At 44.5% G+C, this 19775-nt stretch overlaps 1 protein-coding gene and 1 pseudogene across 8 annotated transcripts in view; both read left to right on the top strand.

The window, feature by feature from the left end:
* LOC116666086 overlaps positions 1-19775 on the top strand; it is a 488237-nt pseudogene that overhangs the window by 320483 nt on the left and 147979 nt on the right.
* TOX3 (TOX high mobility group box family member 3) overlaps positions 1-19775 on the top strand; it is a 352301-nt gene that overhangs the window by 236659 nt on the left and 95867 nt on the right. For 2 of the 8 annotated variants that reach the window (XM_032486302.1, XM_032486301.1), the window contains exon 1: positions 11364-11933. The exons of 2 other annotated variants lie outside the window; for them this stretch is intronic. In XM_032486302.1, the coding sequence (XP_032342193.1) occupies positions 11847-11933 (87 nt within the window). In that variant the 5' untranslated portion in view covers positions 11364-11846. Of the gene's footprint in view, positions 1-10627; positions 10723-11363; positions 11934-19775 lie in introns of those variants that run through there. 4 more of the 8 variants (XM_032486304.1, XM_032486303.1, XM_032486308.1 and 1 more) reach the window with 3 other exon arrangements.

The raw sequence follows: 19775 nt of genomic DNA, 5'->3' as shown, positions 1-19775 counted from the left end.
CCCCAACAGCCACAGTGTTCAAGGGTTAACTATATATATATATATATACACACATATATCACAAATCACTATGCCATATACCTTAAACATATACAATGTTATATGTCAATTGTATCTCAATAAAACTAGGAAAATAATTTTAAAAAGAGGCATGGAGCCTGAGTCTGCTAGTTGTAAGAAGCCAAACAGGAGGGTCATGTGACGTGCGGCCCGAGGCCACCCCTGTGGGGCACCTATGATGGGCCTTGTACAAGCAGAAGAGTGGGGCACTGATCTGTAGGGAAGGAAAAAAAAGAACCAAAGCATACATGCTGAGAGGAGTAACAATTTGAAACCAGAAAGAGGGAAAAAGATGAAGCAAAAAACTGTCTGTCGGTTTCCTGGTTCCCATGAGGTCTAACTCTATAACCTGCTCTTTGATTTTGTGAGTTTTTCTGTAGTTTTAAAATAAACTCCCTTTTGACTTGAGCAAATCTTGTAACTGTGTTCCCCCCCAAATTTCATATGTTGAAACCCTGACTCTCAGTACGTCAGAATTTGACTGTATTTGGAGACAGGGCCTTTAAAGAGGTGGTTAAGTTAAAATGAGGCCTTTAGGGTGGTCCTTAATGCAGTCTGACTGGTGTCCCTGTAAGGAGAGATTAGGACATAGAGAGAGAACGCAGGGGTGCCCTAGCACACAGACAGGTGACCAGGAGAAGAAGCAGCACTTGGCTGGCCATGCCCAAGCCAGGGACAGACTTGGCTCAGGAGGAACCAACCTGCCCCCACCTTGATCTGGTGCTTCCAGCCTCCAGAGCTGGGAGAAACTACACGTCTGTTGGTATTTGGTATTTCATATGGCGGTCCCTGACAAGCAAACACAGCAAGTTAAGTGAGCTTCAGCGCTTTCAGTTGCATGTAACAAGATGTAGAGTTAATTGGCTCAAAGGATAGAATATGTATCATTTCACACAACTAGGAATCAGGGGGAAAAAGAGCTCCAGGGTTGGTTAATTCAGTGGCTCATGACATCATCAAGGATCTGTGTTCTTTGCATGTTTCTGCTTTGCCATTCTTATCTCAGGATGTCAGCTCTGACCTCAGGCTAGATCCCTTCATGTTGACAAGATGGTTGCAACATTTTCAGACACGACATTGTCCAGAGGAAGAAATTATAATATCTTCTTTGAGTGTTTCTTGTTAAGAGCAAAGAAACCGTTCTTAGAAGGCCTTCTGCACATTTTTGCAAACCTCATCAAACAGAAATGCGTTGTTGCCAGTGACTAAACTAATCATCGTCAGTGAAAAATGGGGATGTCACTATAGGATCTATCCTGAATGAGTATGGCCCCATTGGGGCCCACATAAAAGGGAGGTAGGTTTAGGGCAAAAAGAATGGGAAATGAATTTGGGGTAGATAACCAACAGTCTCTCTGGTTCCCTTTACCAATCTTCCCTAGCTAGCAATTGTGTGTACAAGATTATTATAGAGAACTATCACAAACGTGTTGTTGAAATAGAGATTCTTCTTTAAGGTCACTCCTCTAATCTATTAGTCTAATTAATATACACACACACAAACAAATATAAAATAAGTTTGGATTTTTGTATTTTGATAATCCTGCATAATTTAACATTGTTGTATACATTCTTTCATCTGCTGCAGATACATTTTACAAAAACGAGAAAATGAGGCTCAGAAACTTACAATGATTTTCTCAAGAACATGTAATATTAACTCCCAGAACACTGGAAAAAAGACCAGTGGGCACACGTAGTGAGTAATGACAGATTAGATTAGAGATATAAAATTAGAGGTGTAAAAGCATAGGAATCTAGGTCACGTTATGAGGACCTTGACTGTCTGGGGGAGAGGTGAAAACTGATTAACCGTATAGTAAGATCTTAATCTGAGGAGTGACACAATACAATGATATTTTAGGAAGATTGACCAACAACTCATTTCCAAAAACAGTTCATAAGAGCCTTAGCTAAACAGCGTATAGGGACCGGACTCAGCCTGGGGTTCATTCATTTCCCTGTAACCAATGTTTATTGAGCACATTCCATGTGAGAGGCCCTGTATTCAGCAGCAGAGACCAGGGAATGATCAAGATAGTTACGGTGCCTTTCCTTGTGTCTATTAAAGGCAGAGGGATCTGTATTGGTCAGAACAGGCTAGGCTTTGCTCCAATAACAAACAGTGATATGGCTCAAAGCCAGAAAGATGTGTTTTTGCACAAATAAATTATGAGACATGAATGGCCCTCCTCTATCTTCCACCTATGGCCCCTGGAACACTTGGCCTCCAAGGACACCAGAGGAGGGCAAGAGAGATATGGAGGATGCGTTCCACATCTTAATTATCTCAGTCTGGAAGGGACATGCATCTGCTCACAGTCCATTGGCCGGAATTGGTCATGTGACCCCTTGCCTAATGGCAAAAAAAAAAAAGGGCTGGGAAATATACGGTGGGGGAGGGGGCAGCACATGAACATTTGGAAAACAGTAATTGTCTCTGCCGTAGAATTTTGTAATAAATAAACTCAGGTAAAGATTTGTTTCTTCTTTATTCACTTATATAGTTGTACTATGGTTATATAAACAGCATTTTAATGAGAACTTCTGCTTGAGGAGAAAAAGTATCATATTAACCTTGCTTTCAGGCTGTGAGTATAAGGAGAAGATAAAGAATAACAAGTCAATACTAAAGAAAGGTGACATTTTTATTTCTTTGCCCTGCAGTGATGCAGTAGAAAGAAAAGACCTCAATTTGCATCACGGCTCTCCTATGTGCTCCTTCTGTGTCCTTAAGCAAGTCGTTTAACCTCTGTGAGCTCACGTCTTCAACTTAAAAAAAATAGGGAATAATACTACCTACTTCAGAGAGATGTCATGAGGATTAAAATTTTAAATATACATATGCAAATGTCTACATTACGCCGCAACTGGCACACAGTATAAACTCATTAAATGTTAAATGAGTCTGCTGTATATGAGTCAAAGCAAATTTTAGATCAGAGCACCCAGCCGGGTTTTCATGTCATACTCCACGTAGACTCTTGCATCAAATCTAACTCAGCTGCCTGGCCTTCAAAACTCTGTTCCCTTTCACTTCTCATGCTGCCTCTTTCCCCTACAATTTCCTGGTGTCTTATCTCACCAAGATCTTCCATCCTCAGTGACGGCTCCAGCTAAACAATTTTACCTGCTGTCTGAGACTTTGATAATTCTCAAAAAAAAAACAAAAAACCCTCTTCCCTTGTCACTGATTGCATTATTATTTCAAAATATCAGGGGCCCCTCCCTACCAGACCATTCCCTACAGGAGAATGGGACTTACTGTCCCACTGACATCAGGCTTGGCCATCTGATTTGCTTTGACCGGTGAAAAGTGAGTGAAAAATGTGAGCAGAAGCTTCGAGAGCCACAGCATGCTTCCACTACCTCTTTTTCCTCTGCCACAAAGCCAGATAGAAGCTTCTGTTTCAGCTCTGGTCCCGAAGTGAAAATGTGGCTGGTGGTAGACAGAAATGTAGGTGAGAAATTGTCCTTTGTGGTGATAATCCACTAAGATATTAGGGGTTATTTGTTACTGTAGCATAATCTATCCAAGAGATGGCTGACATAACACCACATCCCCACCACCAACATGATCTCTTCTCTTTAATGACTGTATTCAAAAACTTCTTCCCCATGGCACTTTTTCCTCTCTCTTGCCTCCCTCAAATGCTTTCTGCTTTCACATGCCTTCTCCATGAAGCTTCCCCCAGTTATCTTGATCTTAAACGATGTCTTCCTTCTCTAAGCAATACCGTAATGTGTTATCTACAGTAATAATCTGTAAATAAATGCTTGTTGACTACATTAGGGAGAGAATGCTTCTCCTATGGCACTAATGACAATATTTCACCATGATAATACTTCCCCCATGTCTTATAATCTTTGCTGTGAACAGGGATCATACTTGTTTCCATTTCTGGAAATTTAGCACCAGGTACCTAGAAAGGCACAGTGAAATTTTGAGCAATAAATGATGTGAGTTTCAGTTCTGGGTCAGACGGAGTAATCACATTCTACCCTATTTCTCCCTCTGAACGCAATTACTTGGTACTTCAGGCACACAGTGGGAACTCAACTGCTGATGTTTCTAGATTAAGAGCTGTTTGTCTTTCAGTAGAACAATAGCTGGCATGTGGCTTTGGACTGTAGAATGGGTTTCTTTAGACCAGTTAAGTGCAAAAACTTCCTGAAGCTCCTTTCCATGGGACTGAGCATTGGCTAGTCCCACAGATGTTGGCCAGAAAGTTGGACCTTTCATGGCTATAATTTTGTTGTTGTCATTGTGGGTATGTGAGAGACCAAAAAAGGTCTGTAGGGATCTCTCCAGATTTATGAGCGCGGCGTCCTCAGTGAAAAGTGGGGAGAAGCTCATGATCAACAGTCTCACGGGGTCAAAAGGAAAAGAAAAGATGGGGAGAGATGCCTGTAAGACTTGGGATAGTGTTTGCGTGGTGACCTGCGTACCTTGTGCAACTGGCTTCATTTTATGGTGAAAAAGATGTTTTGAGGAACACTGGAGAGTTCTTAAAAAAACAGTTTTCTACTCCTGGGGAAAAAAAATAGAACAGTTAAAGACATAGTAGTACTGGACAGATAGGGTAATAAATAAACAACTTGAGGGGAAAAATTAAATTTGGATTTTGTGATTTAAACTCTAGGAGAATCCAAGACACTCATGGGATGTGTTGTAAATGAACGAGGGAGGGAAACAAAAGCAGGAAGGAAGGCAGTAGCGGGTGGCAGAGACTAGCCTTAGGACCAGCCCCAGTCAGGAGCCCCAGTTAGGTGTCACTTTTTACTAGAGACTCTACCTCAAGATGTTTCAACCAGGCACCAGCTCCAAAGAGCCTTCCATAATGATGACCTGGGTTTCCTGCCTGTCCTGGGTTCCTGGGGTCTGGGTTGGTATAAGTGGAGCAAGGGAATGGCAGTGCTATTTCATTGCACAACTCTAGGGGGCACCACCCACACTGAATTTATGTAAGGGAAAGAAGTTGTATTCTCCTTTCCCATCAATAGCCATAGAAAGAGGAAATCTGATGTTTTTCATGAACCACTTGCCAAGACCATCTTTCTACTTGATTTCTATTATATATTTCACCATTCTTCAATTCCCAGAGTCCTGGTTCAAAATTTTTAATATTTTTCCTTTTATTCAACATGTTGTTGACACAGGACACACTGAGTAGATAAAAACGAAACGATTTTACCTGCTCGTCTTAAATAGCAAAGCTCTTTTGCTAACCAGCCTCACTTCTTTAAACATGCTTTTTCAGAAAAGCACCAGTCCTCTAATCTAACTTGTAAAACATTTAATATTTTGGCTATACGGCTTTAATGACTATCCAAAAGTCAGGCTCTCTGGACAATGGGAGCTGCTGGACTATTGTTCTTTGGCCACAAAGCCATGAGGTGGCTCTTTCTCCCAGGTCAAGAGGTCAAGCTCTGCGGCATTAATTTTGCTGAGTTTCTTTGTTATAAATAACAAACAAGGTCATTTATTTTCATTTTCTTGTTTCTAATTGCATGCGTCTACTCCCGAGGATGAACTCCATAAACAGGTGGCTGGAATGCTGGGGAGAAAGCTTGAAACAGTTCCAGAAGAGAGGGCATGTCCCACTCTGGCGAAACAGTTTGATGAGTTAGAGATTTCGTCACTGCAGGATACGCACCTGCGCTATTACTCGAAAAGCAAACACTCGTCTGTTTGGCACGCACAGATCTATGTAAATTAGGGGAGATTATTTTGCTGCTAGTCCTTGGCTGTTCTGTGATCAAATGCAATTGTTTCCCAATTCTTGAGAAACAGAATCTTTATCAGACTCAGATGGTTTTCACATTTTTTTTTTATAATTTTAATGTTCTACGGTTATTAAAAATAACATGCCATATAAATTAAGCCTAGAAACACGGGTGCTTATCAAAGAAAGGATGTCAGCGGAGGCTCCAACTAGGGGAGATATTTATTTGCAATGGTATACAAATCTGTCATGGAAGGATTTAATTAATATCTGCCCAATGATTCTCTCTCCTTAATGCCCCTATAACTGTCCTTTGGTCAAGAATAAAAAATGGACTGACCCCCACCCATCGCTATGAGAGTCCCGGATCCTCAGTTTTCATTGTTCAGCCAGTGGGCTTTTTGGGCAACACTGCAGGGCCCCTCTTGCTGGAAACCCTCTGAGCTTCCTGGTTTCCACTCCTGTATAAACCTCCCCCATCACCACCTTTGTCTCTTTGGGGGAAAAAAAAATCTTTTTCTCTTGAGTGAGATAAAAACTACCCAGTATTTGTTTCTGGAGTGTAATTATAAACTTCATTGTACATTCTTCCTGGCTTTGATGCTTATCTTGAAGAGTTCAGTGAAAATAAATTGTTTTTATGAAAGCAGAGAAACCATTTGATAAACATGCTGTCTGTGAAAATTGTTCCTGCAAAAGAGGTCATTCTTTCACTTTAAAAGAAATAGAATATATTTCAGAAAACAGGCAGGACAACAGTTAGGATTTCTGTGAATACAGGATAGTTTTTTTTTTTTTCTTTAAGGCAGGGTGTAAATACACTGAAAATTGCACACCTCCTGATTGTGTGGAGTGTATTGGTTTTTAAAATAGCTTTATTGAAGAGATACTTAGGTCACAAGCAAATACTTGCTACATTTCATATTTCTCAGAATGAATTCTCAGCTCAGTACTTTTTTTTTTTTTTTTTTGCTACTAAGGGTTTGGGGGTTACTGGTCTGTAATTACTACATATGTGTCAGAACCTACGCGTGTATCTATTCTTAGTAAGAGTCATACTCAGCTGGGAAAATGATTCATTTTCTAGACTTCTCCTGCCTGGTAGCATAGAGACCAGTATGGCCAAAATTGGTTGTAGTAAGATGAGAAACAACCTAACGTACATAAAAATACATATTTATTATTATGTATGAAAAGCTTGCTTAATTTTTCCCCATTTGCTCAGGTTTCTGTAATTTTTTTTGACCTAAGTAAAAATACTAAAATAGTTCACATTTCCAGATCAGAAAAGTTTGAATAAACTGAAAACTGAAACTAACAATGACAATGCTTGGGGTTTTGTTTCACACTGTAATTCCTGTGTGGACCTGGTGATTAGTTTTCGAACCTGCGCTAGAGACGTGTAACGAGGGCCTCGAGGTCAGAGTGCTCCCTCTATACCATGCGTACGTTCACTCTTGTGAGAGCTTGGCAGGTCCTGACTCGATTTTATCTGCATGTGATTTAGACTATGAATGTTAAGTGTTGATTCTCGACATGAAACTCTTAAATTTCATGGAGATGAGTGATACGGACGCTGAGAACCTATGCTCCATAGAAATGCTATGCTTTATGACATGAAGCTAAATTCAGACATAAAACCAAGTGTAAGACATTTTACCAATATAATACATTAGCTGTTACTATGGGAATAGAGAAGAAACTTGAGTCGCTCTGGCCTTGTTAATTTCCATTTGGAGCTGCTGTTAATTTGGCTACATTACATATTGCAAACCAGGATCATAATATTTGGACAGAACTTTTCATGACCCAAACTCAAGAAAATTAAGCTGTATATCATGTTTAATAGTATCCTCATCTCAATGGAGGAAGCAGAACACTGGTTAAATTACTGTTCACAGATCCCTAAAAGTGGGGGTCTCAGTAAGATCTTAGGTTATAAAACTCAGCAGGATTAATACAGTCCTCATGGGAACTTTTTTGCTTAATTTGGAACCAGATAAAGTAAAGAAAGTTTTCGAGTTCTGTCAAAATGTAAAAATAGTTTTCCTATTATGTAAAGTTTGTGTACTTTCCCCCTATTTTTTAGAGATTCTTGGATGATACCAACTACCCAAACATCAGGCTAATAAGACTGACATTTTTGACCTGAATCATATAAGAACCCTATGGGAATTTCTTTTGCCCAGAAGTTGTATTTTGGCTGCAGAACTGTTTCTTGGGCTGCCCTTCTAAATCAATGCCTGTTAGCACTCTGCAGCATAAATTCAAAGCATGTTTTAAGATATGTTCTTGGAGAAGTTTCTTCAAATTCAAGGCTAACCTAGTACAAAGGAAGCCTTTGTCTGTGGCATTTCAGAAACAAAATGCTGACAGCCTGAAAAAGGTGACACCCTTACGATGACAAACAGCACGACAGTTACAATTGCATTAAATTTTTAAAAGTATCATTTTGAAGTTTTTAATGGATGGGCTTCAAATCCACTGGAAACCTTAAAATTGGGTGGTATTCTGAATGCAATCACTAATCAGATCAGCTCTAAATGCAACAGCATATAATTCTTGTTTTAATGCACACGAAAGATCTAAAACAGCAGGGTGCTAAAGGCCCCCTTCCGCCCCCCTCAGGTAGTTTGTTCTTCTCAAAATCAGAAGAGTTTGGTTCACTCTTTCCAAATCTTACCTTAACCAGGTTCCCTGGGAAGGCTATTCCACTATGAAAATATCTGCCTTTCCTCCTCTCTCCTTTCTTTCCTTTCTTCCTTCTCACTTTCCTTTCTTAAATGAATATTTATCTACTGCAAACCACCTAAGTACCAAGCATGGTCCAAGATTCTTGGGATAAGGCTCTGAGCAGGGTGTCTTGCCCTCCCTGGAGCTTTCTTTTACAACTACCGTGGATGCAAATTTGTTTATCAGATTGCTTCTCCCGATAGCAACAGTTAGCTGTGTCATTAGGTGATCTTCAGGGAACTGGCTGGGACGGGGCATGTGTACATATGTGCATGTGAATGTATATATGTGTGTGTGTGTGTGTGTGTGCACGTGTGGGAGTGTGATGGGTCTGATTCTCCTCTGAAGGCTTGCACGTGTGTCATTTGGGGCTCTTCTTTGTCACTCACAACTGCCTAAAACAGTGTCTGGCACAAAGTAGGCAGCAGAAAGTAGCTGCTAAGTGCCCAGGAGACCCACTGTGGGCAAAACTGCATGGTTGGTCAGCAGCCTTCCCAAATTACTGTTTCTGTTCTAGTAATTTTTTTCATCCTAAGTGCCTCAACATATATATCTTCAAACTCATCAGGCAGTTTCCTCCCTCTCCTTAATCAAGATCTATACTCAGAACTTTTGCTTATATTACCCCCTATATCATCATCATCTTAATATATTGACTGCTGCATACTGTTTCCTTCCCCAAGAAGTCTGTATTGTAACAGGGAGGGGGATTTTAAGAGAAAGCCTTTTCTACAACAATGGCCAAGAGGGGTATCTAGACCGGGCAGTCTTGACTCCTGGGAGCCTTCCTGGAAGAAGTTTCTCACTTCAGTTTCTAGTCCCCATAGCTCAACGCTCAGGGTAGCCCATCCGCCCACATGCAATTCCCCGTCTGGAAGCTAGTGGGGTTTCCACTGCAAAGATTTGTATTCCTGACCCTGGAGGTCTGATTACAACTTCAGGTTTAGTCTCTCTGTAACTTAGATTATACGTTTCCTTTATCTTCTGTAATCAAGCTCAGATTGCTCCAGATGCACAACAGAACGAGCAGAAGGTGTGGGATGTGTGTGCAAAGAAAAACTCCACTTCCCAGCTTTTGGGGGGCTCCTGTTAACTATTTGGAAAAAATATATAATTTCTCTTTTGGAACCTTGGATCAGCAGGCTGCTCCTCTCCTGTGGCCAGATGCTGCACTGTGCGCCATTGTGAAATACTAATAGTGAAACTTAAAAGATGTACTCTTGCGAGACAACAGGTGGCCACTGCAACCTCCAGCTCTGATTGGTGGAAAGGCCACAGGCGCCCAGTGGCCCGGGGAAAGGGCCCCCACTTCTGCGTTTCAAGAACTTGCTCAATGGGGTGTTGTCCTGATAATATCTCAGCTCACTGCCAATTTGTGCAACCCGCTGGGCCATTAGGGAGCGCCGCTGGGTTGTCAACGTTAAATGGAGACTCGGGAGAGGAGACCAAAGCTTTTTCAGGAGGGGGGATTGGAGTCAACCCAGGGACAATGTAAGCAGTTGTTTCTTTCCTGAATACACACCGCTCTCTCATGCAGTCTCCAAACACCCGATTCTTGCTAAGAGAAGAGCAAATACACACACTGTCATCTAATTGAAGTTTATTTTTCCTGCTTGGTTCCAGAAAGATAATATTGGGCAAAGGTACATACACAAGGTGTCACCGAGCTGGAGTGCCTATTTTGGAGAACAGAAGAAATGAAGAGAAACTCGTGTGAGGGTTGTCTGAAAAACTTCAGGCCCTGGGCCGGCAAAGTGTAATCAGCGACGAAAGCATGTCAGCTAAAATATTTGTAAATTTCTCCCTTCGTTAAAGTAGTTTCTAGATAACTGTGCTGGGGAGGGGAGCAAATCTCACAGCTTCTCTTTAACGTTCTCATCTGGTATAAAGTCCCTTCCCTTCGCCAAGGCTGAGGGCCAAACTAAAATGAACCCAAAGCAATAAAGCCCAGGGGCGGGGTGGGGGTAGGGGGGAGATGTAGCTTAAAGAGAAAGAAATCAAAATGGGGTGGGTGAGTGCAGTGTGAGGAAGTTAATCACCCAGAACCTTTTAGGAAAATAGGGACATTTTCTCGCAGAGAACAGTGAATGATCCGCCTAGATCCAGTTACTCAAATGCCTTTCGAATACAAACAAGAGCAAAGAAAATACGAAGAGAACCGACACGAGGCTTAACCCGGGGAGCTTCTGCCTACCTGTGAAAGGTCAGGCCCCCACACCCCTCCTGGAAAATACCACAGGTGTACATGGGGTCCCGTCGGGAGGCACTGGTGCAGGTTACCCGCTGGGTTAGGTGCCTCTAAGAAGGGGAAATTTGTGGAGTAAGGCGGAGTGGGATAGAGGGACCGGGGGACTCACGAGGAAGGACTGGGGACGAGGAGAAGAAACCGAGGGAACGAGGAGTGGGAAAGGAGCCGACGGCGCGTGGATGCTGGTGTTGGGAGCCGGGGGCCCAGGGCAGCGGTGGTCAGAAAGGGGCGGGAGGGCCACACCAGGCACCGGGCTGGCGGCGGCGGCGGGGACGGCCGAAGCGGCCGAGAAAAGGAGGGGAGCGAGGAGCGCTCCGAGTCAGCGGGGACAAAGAGGACCGGAGAGGGAAGGGGGGCGCGGTGGGAAGAAGAGGGGCCCCGGAGAGGGGGAGGCCGCGGCGCCGGCGACGGGCGGGCGAGCGCAGCGCTAGGCGCGGGGTGAGCGGCTAAGGGGCCGCGCGGGGCAGGGGCCGGCGGGGCGGGGTCGGGGCGCCCGGAGGCGGTCCGGGCCGAGAGCGCACCGGCGGGGCGGGCGGCGCGCCAGCTGCCCGCGGTGGGAGGGGCGGAGCGGCGGCGGCGCGGGGAGGGGACCGGCGGCGGAGGGAGGCAGGAGGGGGAGAAGGAGGGGAGGGGCTGGGCCCCTTGTCTCCGCGGCTCCTCTCCTCAGTCCGCCCGGGGAGGAGGAGGAGGAGCGGGGCCAGCCGCCGCCGCCGCCGCCGCCGTCCCAGCCTCGCCCCGCGCACCTGAAGTCGCCGCGCCGCCCCGGGCCCCCGCGCCGCGCCCCGCGCCCCGGGCGTCCGGCCCGCGCGCAGCGCTGCCTCGGTGCCCCGGCGGGGCGCGTCCCCCGGGCCGCCTCCCGCTCTCCCGCGGCTCGCGTGGCCGCGCCTTTGTGTGCGGCGGCCGCGGCTCCCGGGCTCCTCTGGCTCCCGGTCGCGGCGCCCCTCCGGCCGCGTCCCGCGCGCCGCCCCCCGGACCACACCGGCCGGCGCCCCCGACGGTGGATCTAGCTGCTTAGAGGAGGCGGGCACCGGCCCCTGCGAGCTCCAGCCCCGGTCCCCGGCCCCGGGCCCGGCTCCGGCATGGATGTGAGGTTCTACCCCGCGGCGGCCGGGGACCCCGCCGGCCTGGACTTCGCGCAGTGCCTGGGGTACTACGGCTACAGCAAGGTGACCGGGCCGGGCCGGGGCCGGGGGGCTGCCGGGCGGGGGCCACCTTCTCACCCCAGGCGCGCCCCGCGCTCCAGCTCACCGCCTGCTGCACTTTTCTCTCCCCTCTCCACTCCTTTCCCTTTGCGCCTTCGTCTCTGTCCAACTCTCTCGCTCTACTCTTTCTGCCCCCTTCCCACCCTCCTTTTTGTCCCTCGGCCGGCTCTTCCCTCTCCTCCCACTGCCTCTCCCCCCACCTCCCCCAACCCCGCAGACTCTCTTCGGCTGCCCCAAAGAAGCGAAGAGCAGCCCGAGGACTGAAAGAGGGGAGTCGCGTGTGATTCTTTGTTGTTTTTATTAGTAAACAAGATCGCAACCCCCCTGAGTTTGGAGGGGAGGGGGCAACGCAGGAGTCCCCGATCTCGTGGTCTGATGACCTCGCCGCCTCCCCCCACCCCAGTCCACCTTACCTCCCCCACGCCCCCGAGAGCTGGACCTCGGGCCGCTTAGCGAAGGAAGGGAACTAACTTTTGAGCGTGCCCTGGATGGAGGGAGAGGGGGGGCCGCGAAGTGGTGGGACCCCCGCAGGTGGCCTCTGCTGCCCTCCCGCTAGGGCGCTTTGGACCACTCAACGGAGGTGCCCGCCCTTCCCTGGTTAGAGCAAGTGGCTTCTCATCTTTCATTTTTTTGGGGGGGAGGGGTAAGTTTTGCATCTCGGGGAGAACAGGGTTGGGGACCTCCACACCACGCCCTAGGTCACCCCACCTCCTCCACCTTCCCCTTCGCCAACTTCGAGGACCAAGCGTTTCAGGTGGCCGAAAGTGCATCTCAAAAGGGCAGCTGGCGCAGTTCGGAGCGCCGAGTCCGTGCGGGAGCCGCAATCCTTGGGCCGAGGCAGCGCCGACTCCCCGTTCTCTCTCCTTCCTGAAGCCCCCAGGGCCAAGCTTTGGAGGAAACATCACCCCGAGGGCGATATTCAGAGAAAGAGCTGTGCGCTGCCCGTGCCTTTTGAATGTGGTTTTTCTTTTTCCTCTCCCCCTGCTCCTCCCTCTCTCCCCCCCCCACCCCCCTGTTCTTTCAAATCACAGTTTGTTTATGATTGCTTGGATAACAGAGGAGGAAATGAGGAGCCTGCTGAAAGAAAGGTGCTATACAAAACTAATGAATACATAGCAGGACGGGGAGGAATTGTATCTAGAGTGAGGAGCAGTTTGCCGTTCCCCGTGGCTGATGGAGGCTCTCGTTCCTTTCTATTTGTTGATACTGCGATCCCAACTCCAGTGCTGAAGTTTGTGAAAGGCCATTAGGGTCTCTCTTCCTCAGCCCTGTCCCCTGTGTCATCATCGCCCAGCTCTGCGCCTGGCACGGAGGGGCCTCCCAACGAGTATAGAGCAAAGGGACGTTATTCAGTGTCTTTTAACCCTTTGGTGGTGCGGGCGTTCATGCTCTCAAAATTCCTAGAGAGGTATGTTAAGCATAGAAAAAGAAGCAAGAAAAGGCCTGTTCCTGTAGCCAGAGTTAAGATTTAGTTTCTGTCCTCAGATTTTGGATTTACTCAGGTTATTAAACGCTTTAAAAAGTCCCCCATGTATGCTCAGTTAGGGACTTAGGCAGCCTAATTAAGTATGTAGTGTTTCTGAGAATCCACCTAATTGTTCCAGTGGGGTATTATTTATCTCCTTACAACTTAGCCTTGTGTATGAAGCCTTGTATAACTGGACATGACTTATTTTTGGAAGCCATTACCTTGCCTAATGTAACTACTTTCTCTGATTTAAAATCAGCAACACTCGAATGACACCAAAATAGAAACCTTTTGTACTAATCCAGTCACTGCAATGCGTGGCAAATCTCTCTGTTCACTAGGGTCCCAAGGGTACTTCAAGGGACGAGAGGAAATTGTGGGTGTTTTGTGTGTGTCTCTTTTTATTTTTTGAAAAAGGCTATTTCGAGTCAATTTAAACTCAGAACATTTATTTCAGGGAAGGCCTAGAAAGCTTGAAAACACATTATTTATTGAGATGCTTGTTCAACTTCAGGAGTGAGGATGCAAGTTGGATTGCTGTCATGTTTTCTTAAAGCAGCTATTTGCCTGAAATAACTTGATTTCTTAGCAAATCAGCAATCTTTCATCTTCAGTGCTTTGTGTACCCAACTTATAAAAAGTTAGACACTGTGTGTAATATTGGTAGAAGTCAGATTGTACTTATTTTTAGGAGTGTTTGCATTTAATTCCTTGCAGATAAAAATACAATAATCTTTAAATTGATCCATGATACTGTATTTTCCTACTCTTAATTCAGAAGTGCAAAACCCAACTTTATTCCCCATAATTTTCCTTTATGGGCAGAACGTAGTAGAAGAGGAAGTATTAACTTCATGGGTATAAAACAGCAAGTGCTAATTAAAGGTTTATAGCAGTTTGTCTCATAGCTAACTTGTGTTTCGGAAGTGGTGTTATTCAACATAGATTTATATTGAAAATGTAAAAAACTAACACACAAAGACATGCATTTATTTTATTTGAAAAATACCTGTAATTATTAATCTCTTAAGACAACTTTTGATCATGTGTATTATCTTTCTGGATGGGAAACGACGGATTTCAAAGGAAAATATGTTTCTGCCCTTTATGTTTTAACGACCATCTGGGAGACTTTAGAAGAAATATAGAACCCTCTGCTCTAGGCTTAACAAGTGAAAAGTTAGTGCTTATCTTTAAATTTATTTACAAACCGTGAATAATAGGGTTTCATTCATTTCTCTCTTTAACAAATGACCAGAGTCCTTTGTATAAGTTATATGCATGTGTATTATCTTTACATTCTGTGAATATATGCATCCTTTTTAAATGTCAGCGCTCATGAAAGTGTACTCCGTCTATGGAGAATGGATGAAAGAGTTTTGAGGGTTCAAAAGTCGTTGCAAGGAGGAGAATAACTTCAAATAAAATATAGCCAGGATCATTAAAATCAGTTAATAATTCATGAGCCAGCCACTGATGTATAAACTTAAAGTCATCTCTATTTTCCAAGGGCTAATTTCCATTTTAATTTCAAGTGGAAAATCTACTGTTTGAACATTTCTTTTTCTGATGCGGCTAACAAATTAAACACACACACACACACACATATTTTTTTAAAGGCCTTATGTTGCTCAAGTGAATTAGTGACCCATTGTCTATATAACTGGAAATTTTCTTTCCCTGGGTTCAATTTGTCTTCACCAGTAATAAGGTAATATACAACATATCAATTGGCATGTAGTGGTCAGAAGTCTGCACCCCACCCACCCAAATAAACTATTGTATTTAAGGTGGGTGTAAGCAAGGTCAAATCACACATTGGGTTAATAATGAACTTGGACTAAACTCTTGTTACTAGCTTTTTTCTGCACATTCTTGGGGCTTCCATTCTCCCTTTTAAAATATGGCTTTTGACTTCTTACTCCATGTAGAATAGTCCCATGCTGTTGTGACCCCATCAGTCCCAGACCTTGCTTTCCAGTTATTAATATGTTATCGATCACTCTGCTTAATTAAGACATTCTAATATGAGTGCTTTCACTCCACCTCATGGGCCTCTACCTTGGCTAGCTTGAAGAGTAAGGGGACCAGAGGGGGATTGGCCATTGGTCCATCTTATTGGAGACCCTGGCTCAAATTGAGAACATATTGAGAGGGGAGGGGGATTGGACTGAAATGCTTCTTAAGTTGATACCTTACACTCGCGGGAGAACTAATAATTTTATTTCCAGGGTCAGGAGTATGAGGGTGTTGAATTTTGAGAGCAGATTGAGAGATTTCCATATCAGGTCTTTAACCAAGGTATGGAAGCCACATCGTGAAAGAATACAGGGTTTTTTTGAGCAGGGGTCATAAACTCAAAATGTCTATAGGGACAGCCAGTTAACTAACCTACATGAAGTGAGGGCTTGTGGTCAAGTGGAGAACTTGCCCCCATTTAAAGGGGGAGCCTTCCTTTGCATTAGTAGATTGCTGCCATGCCAACATTTGACCCAGTATCTCCAGGTTTTGCAATTTTTTTTTTTTCAAAAGAAATGATAACCTGGGATTTTATGTGAAATACCCTGAATTTTAAATGTTGGTTGCAAATTAACAAATAATTGAAATCATTACATGGGACCCTCAAGGCATGCTTGTGTATTGCTTCTTTGCAAATATGCCTTAGACAAGCTCCTTTGCCGATGCGGATTGAAAAATCATTTTAAATAAATCATGTGTCATTTATGTTCAACTCTGTGGGCAGTTCTACTCCATGGTTCAACTGTGTGGACAGTTCAGTTAAGTGAGTGGAAGAAGTATCATCTGACCACTCTCAGTGTACTTCTAATGTGATAATTGGGAGTCTATCATTCATTAATTTTATGGTCTCAAATCGATGGAATAGTAGTTTTAGATCAGGAGTTGGCAGACTGCAGCCCACCGGGTACATCTGGCCCCCTGACCTGGTGTGATCTTCAAGTTAAGGTCAGTGTTTATGTTTTTAAATGGTGAAAGAACTCAAAAGAAGAATAATAGCTCATGACTATGAAAATGAAATTCACTCCGTGTCCATAAATAAAGTATTACTGGAACACGGCTCCACTTGCTTGTGTCCGTATTGTCTGGGGCTGCTTTCATGCTACAGAGGCAGAGTTGAGTAGTTGTGACAGAGACTGGATGGCCCACAAAGCCTGAAACATTTACTCTTTGTCCCTTTATAGAAAAAGGTTGCCAATCCCTGTGTTTGATAATCAGACGACTGATGGTACCATGATCTTCCTTTGTTCCAAACCAGGGCAGTAGAGAGAAAATCAAGGTGGGCTAACTGGGAAGATGACTATCTCAGAGAATGTTTCTGAAAACGCTTCTAGAACAGTGGGTTCCCAGCCCTGGTTACGCTTCAGCCATGGTTGGGGTGGGAGGAGGCTTATAAAAGATACTCACCATTACCCCAGACCAGCTCAGTAAGAATCTTTGGGGATGAGATCCAGGCAGCAGTGTTTTTAAAAGCTCCCCGGGTGATTCCAGTGTGCGGCCATGGTTGAAAACTTTGTTCTTCCAGGCTGAGGATCCTGGAGTGAGCAACCCCAAGGGGCGGTAGAACTGGCTAGCCAAGTTCATGATTGCTCTAAAGAAGACAAGACCTCGGGCAGAATGGCTGCTTCCAGGTTGGCACTCAGGGCCTTTTTAGGACCTTGGTAGTTCCTAAGCCCTGTTGATCTGAGCTCCCCTTAACAGGCTGCGTTTAATGTACTACGGCATGATACCATGTCTGAGTTGACATTGATTAGGTGACTTATGTTTGCTTTTGGTAGGCGTTTAATCAAGCATCTATTAGTTTTAGTTTTGGTGTGTGTGTGGGAGGGGTCATGCTTGCATGTGCTATGTGGCCAATTATTTTTTTTCTGTCACATTTTAAGCATTTTTGTAGGCCCCTGAGAAGTTTATGGTTCTAGGTGTCCAGTCTATGATGCCAAATGGAGAAAACAGTCCTGCGGACACTAACTAGACGTCCATAAACTCCCACCATTTTTCCACCCCGAACAGTGGAATGTCGATGAGAACTCTGTGCTCAGTGGACACTAACATACAGTTAGCCAAAGAGTATTAATTTTAATCATTTTAGATGAAGTCAATGATTGGATGTGGCCATAATGTTCAAAGGATTTGTGGTTATTTCGAGAACTGTCTACTCCAGGCTACAAACCGTCAGAGGGACACTGAATCCACTTGAGGACTTGCTTCATTTAATTTGCACCAGAATTTGAAAAAAATCAATTAGTTGTCTGTATCTAACATTTTCTGCATGTAGATCTGGATTTCTAGCTTTTCTTTAATCATAAATTCAGCAGTACTAGACCTAGACCCTTGCACGGCAACATCTGCTTAGTTGCCCTTCTGATGGCCACAGTTCACCGGGGTCTTTTCCACTCCCTCCTTCTCATCCTTAGCTCTCTGTATACCTCTCAGGTCCCAAGAGGCTTCGAGTTTGAAAACTTTGATTAAGAAGAGATGAAATTAAACGAGCATCCAACGATGCTCAGACCTAGTGAACTGAGGTCCCTGTCATTGGAGAAATACAGACCCACTATTCCTTGTGGTATGTAGGATAGTGGATGAAATGGAAAAAGGTGACTTGTGACCGTATTATAGAGCAGTGTTTATCAAACTTCATGTACACAAGGATCACCTAGAGTGCTTTTTATAACACAGGCCCTTGGACCTTACCCCTAGAGGTTCTGAGTCATAGGTCTGGGGTGGGGCTTCCAGGTGATGCTCATGTTGTGCTGTGAGTAGCACGGCACAGAAGAGTCTGTTCTTTGTAAGCTTAGCAGTCAGAATGCTTTGGGCTGTAGGTAACAGAACACCCAACAAATAGTGGCATAAACCATAAGGACATTTGTTGACTTTAGATATGCAATCTCAGGCTGTTTTGGATGGTTCAGGCATGTCTTCGAGGTCTCTCTTTACCTTTCTTTTTATTTTACCATCCTTGGAGTTTCAACAGTCTCCTCATGGTTACAAGCTGGCTGCTGTAGCGCTCAGCATCACACCCTCACATGGTGGCATGCAAAATGGGAAGCAGGCTAGTAGAGGGAAGTGGAAGTGATAACAAAGGAACACTTTCTCCTTCTATACATCTCTTACTAGGAAAGAATAGCTTTCTTGGAAACAGTTCCACTAGACTCTTTTATCTTATTGATGAGAAAGGATCGTGTGCCCACGCTAGGCCAGTCATTGACAAAGAAGAAGGAGATTGCTCTGATCAGCTTAGACAAACCCGTGCCATCCCCTGGGACTGGACACACTGTCACGTAAGTGTAATTGATATTATGCTGTGTTAGCAAGGAAGAAAGGCTGTTGGAAAGACAACCGTATCTACTACTAAGCACATTTGAAGAATTTTGGGTGGGCCATTGGTGTGGTTGGGGTTGCACTTTCTTAAGATGGATCTGACTTTTTGACTGGATTAGTGTGGGACCTGCCAAGATGATCAGGGACAATGACACTAGACAACTGACATAAAAGTGTGAGAAGGATTCGAACTAAGGAGATGTGAATATGGATGTGACGGAGAGGAGGGCACTGAACAGAGCATCTCTGTAGCTTAGGAAGGAGAAAGAGGAGACAGAGACAACTCAGGGTGTTTGAACTTGGGGCCTGAACAAATGCTAGGACCATGAACAAAAGCAGAGAGGCCAGAGGAGAAGCTGGTGTTGAAGGAAAGATACAGCCCGTGTGGGATATTTTGGTGGAACATTCCCACAGAGACATCAGGTAGGTGCACTGGAACTCAATAGAGAGCTCAGGGCTGAAAAACCAAAGTTGGTGTCTTTCTGTATGCGGAAAAGTGATGGAAATGGAAGGGACTCCTCCAAGAGTGAGGGGACAGGGTGGTGAGGACCCATCCTTGTCTTGAGGGTTGATTGGTGTGGTGTTTGTTAATCCAACTTCCCAGTTAGGAGAGGTAGTATTTTAGGGTGTAATGTGTGAAACTCAGAAAATTTGGAAATCCCACTGCACCATTAACAGCGACAGTATAAAAAAGAAGTGTGTGTGTGTGATATATCTTTTCTGTCTTAATTATTTGGAAAGAAACATTCTTAAATGGTTGTCATTAAGTGGGAATAATGCAACATTTGCAACACCATACTTTACAAGCACATCAACCATTTATGAATTAAAACATTTCATGTGTTTTTCCTTATTGTGACATGTTAATGGTGTCGTAAGTATCTTGGAGAATCTGTTTTGAGTTAGGTTAATAAGGCAGGACGGGATTTTTGCAAAGTATGCTTATAAATTCAATGTATTTTAAAGGTGGATTCAGCACTCCTTTAAAAAAAAGCCTGGTTTAA

The sequence above is a fragment of the Camelus ferus genome, chromosome 9 (genome assembly GCF_009834535.1).
Source record: "Camelus ferus isolate YT-003-E chromosome 9, BCGSAC_Cfer_1.0, whole genome shotgun sequence".
NCBI classification, from domain to species: Eukaryota; Metazoa; Chordata; class Mammalia; order Artiodactyla; family Camelidae; genus Camelus; species Camelus ferus.
Note: the sequence above shows the minus strand (reverse complement) of the source record. Positions and strands in the feature narration are given on the sequence as shown.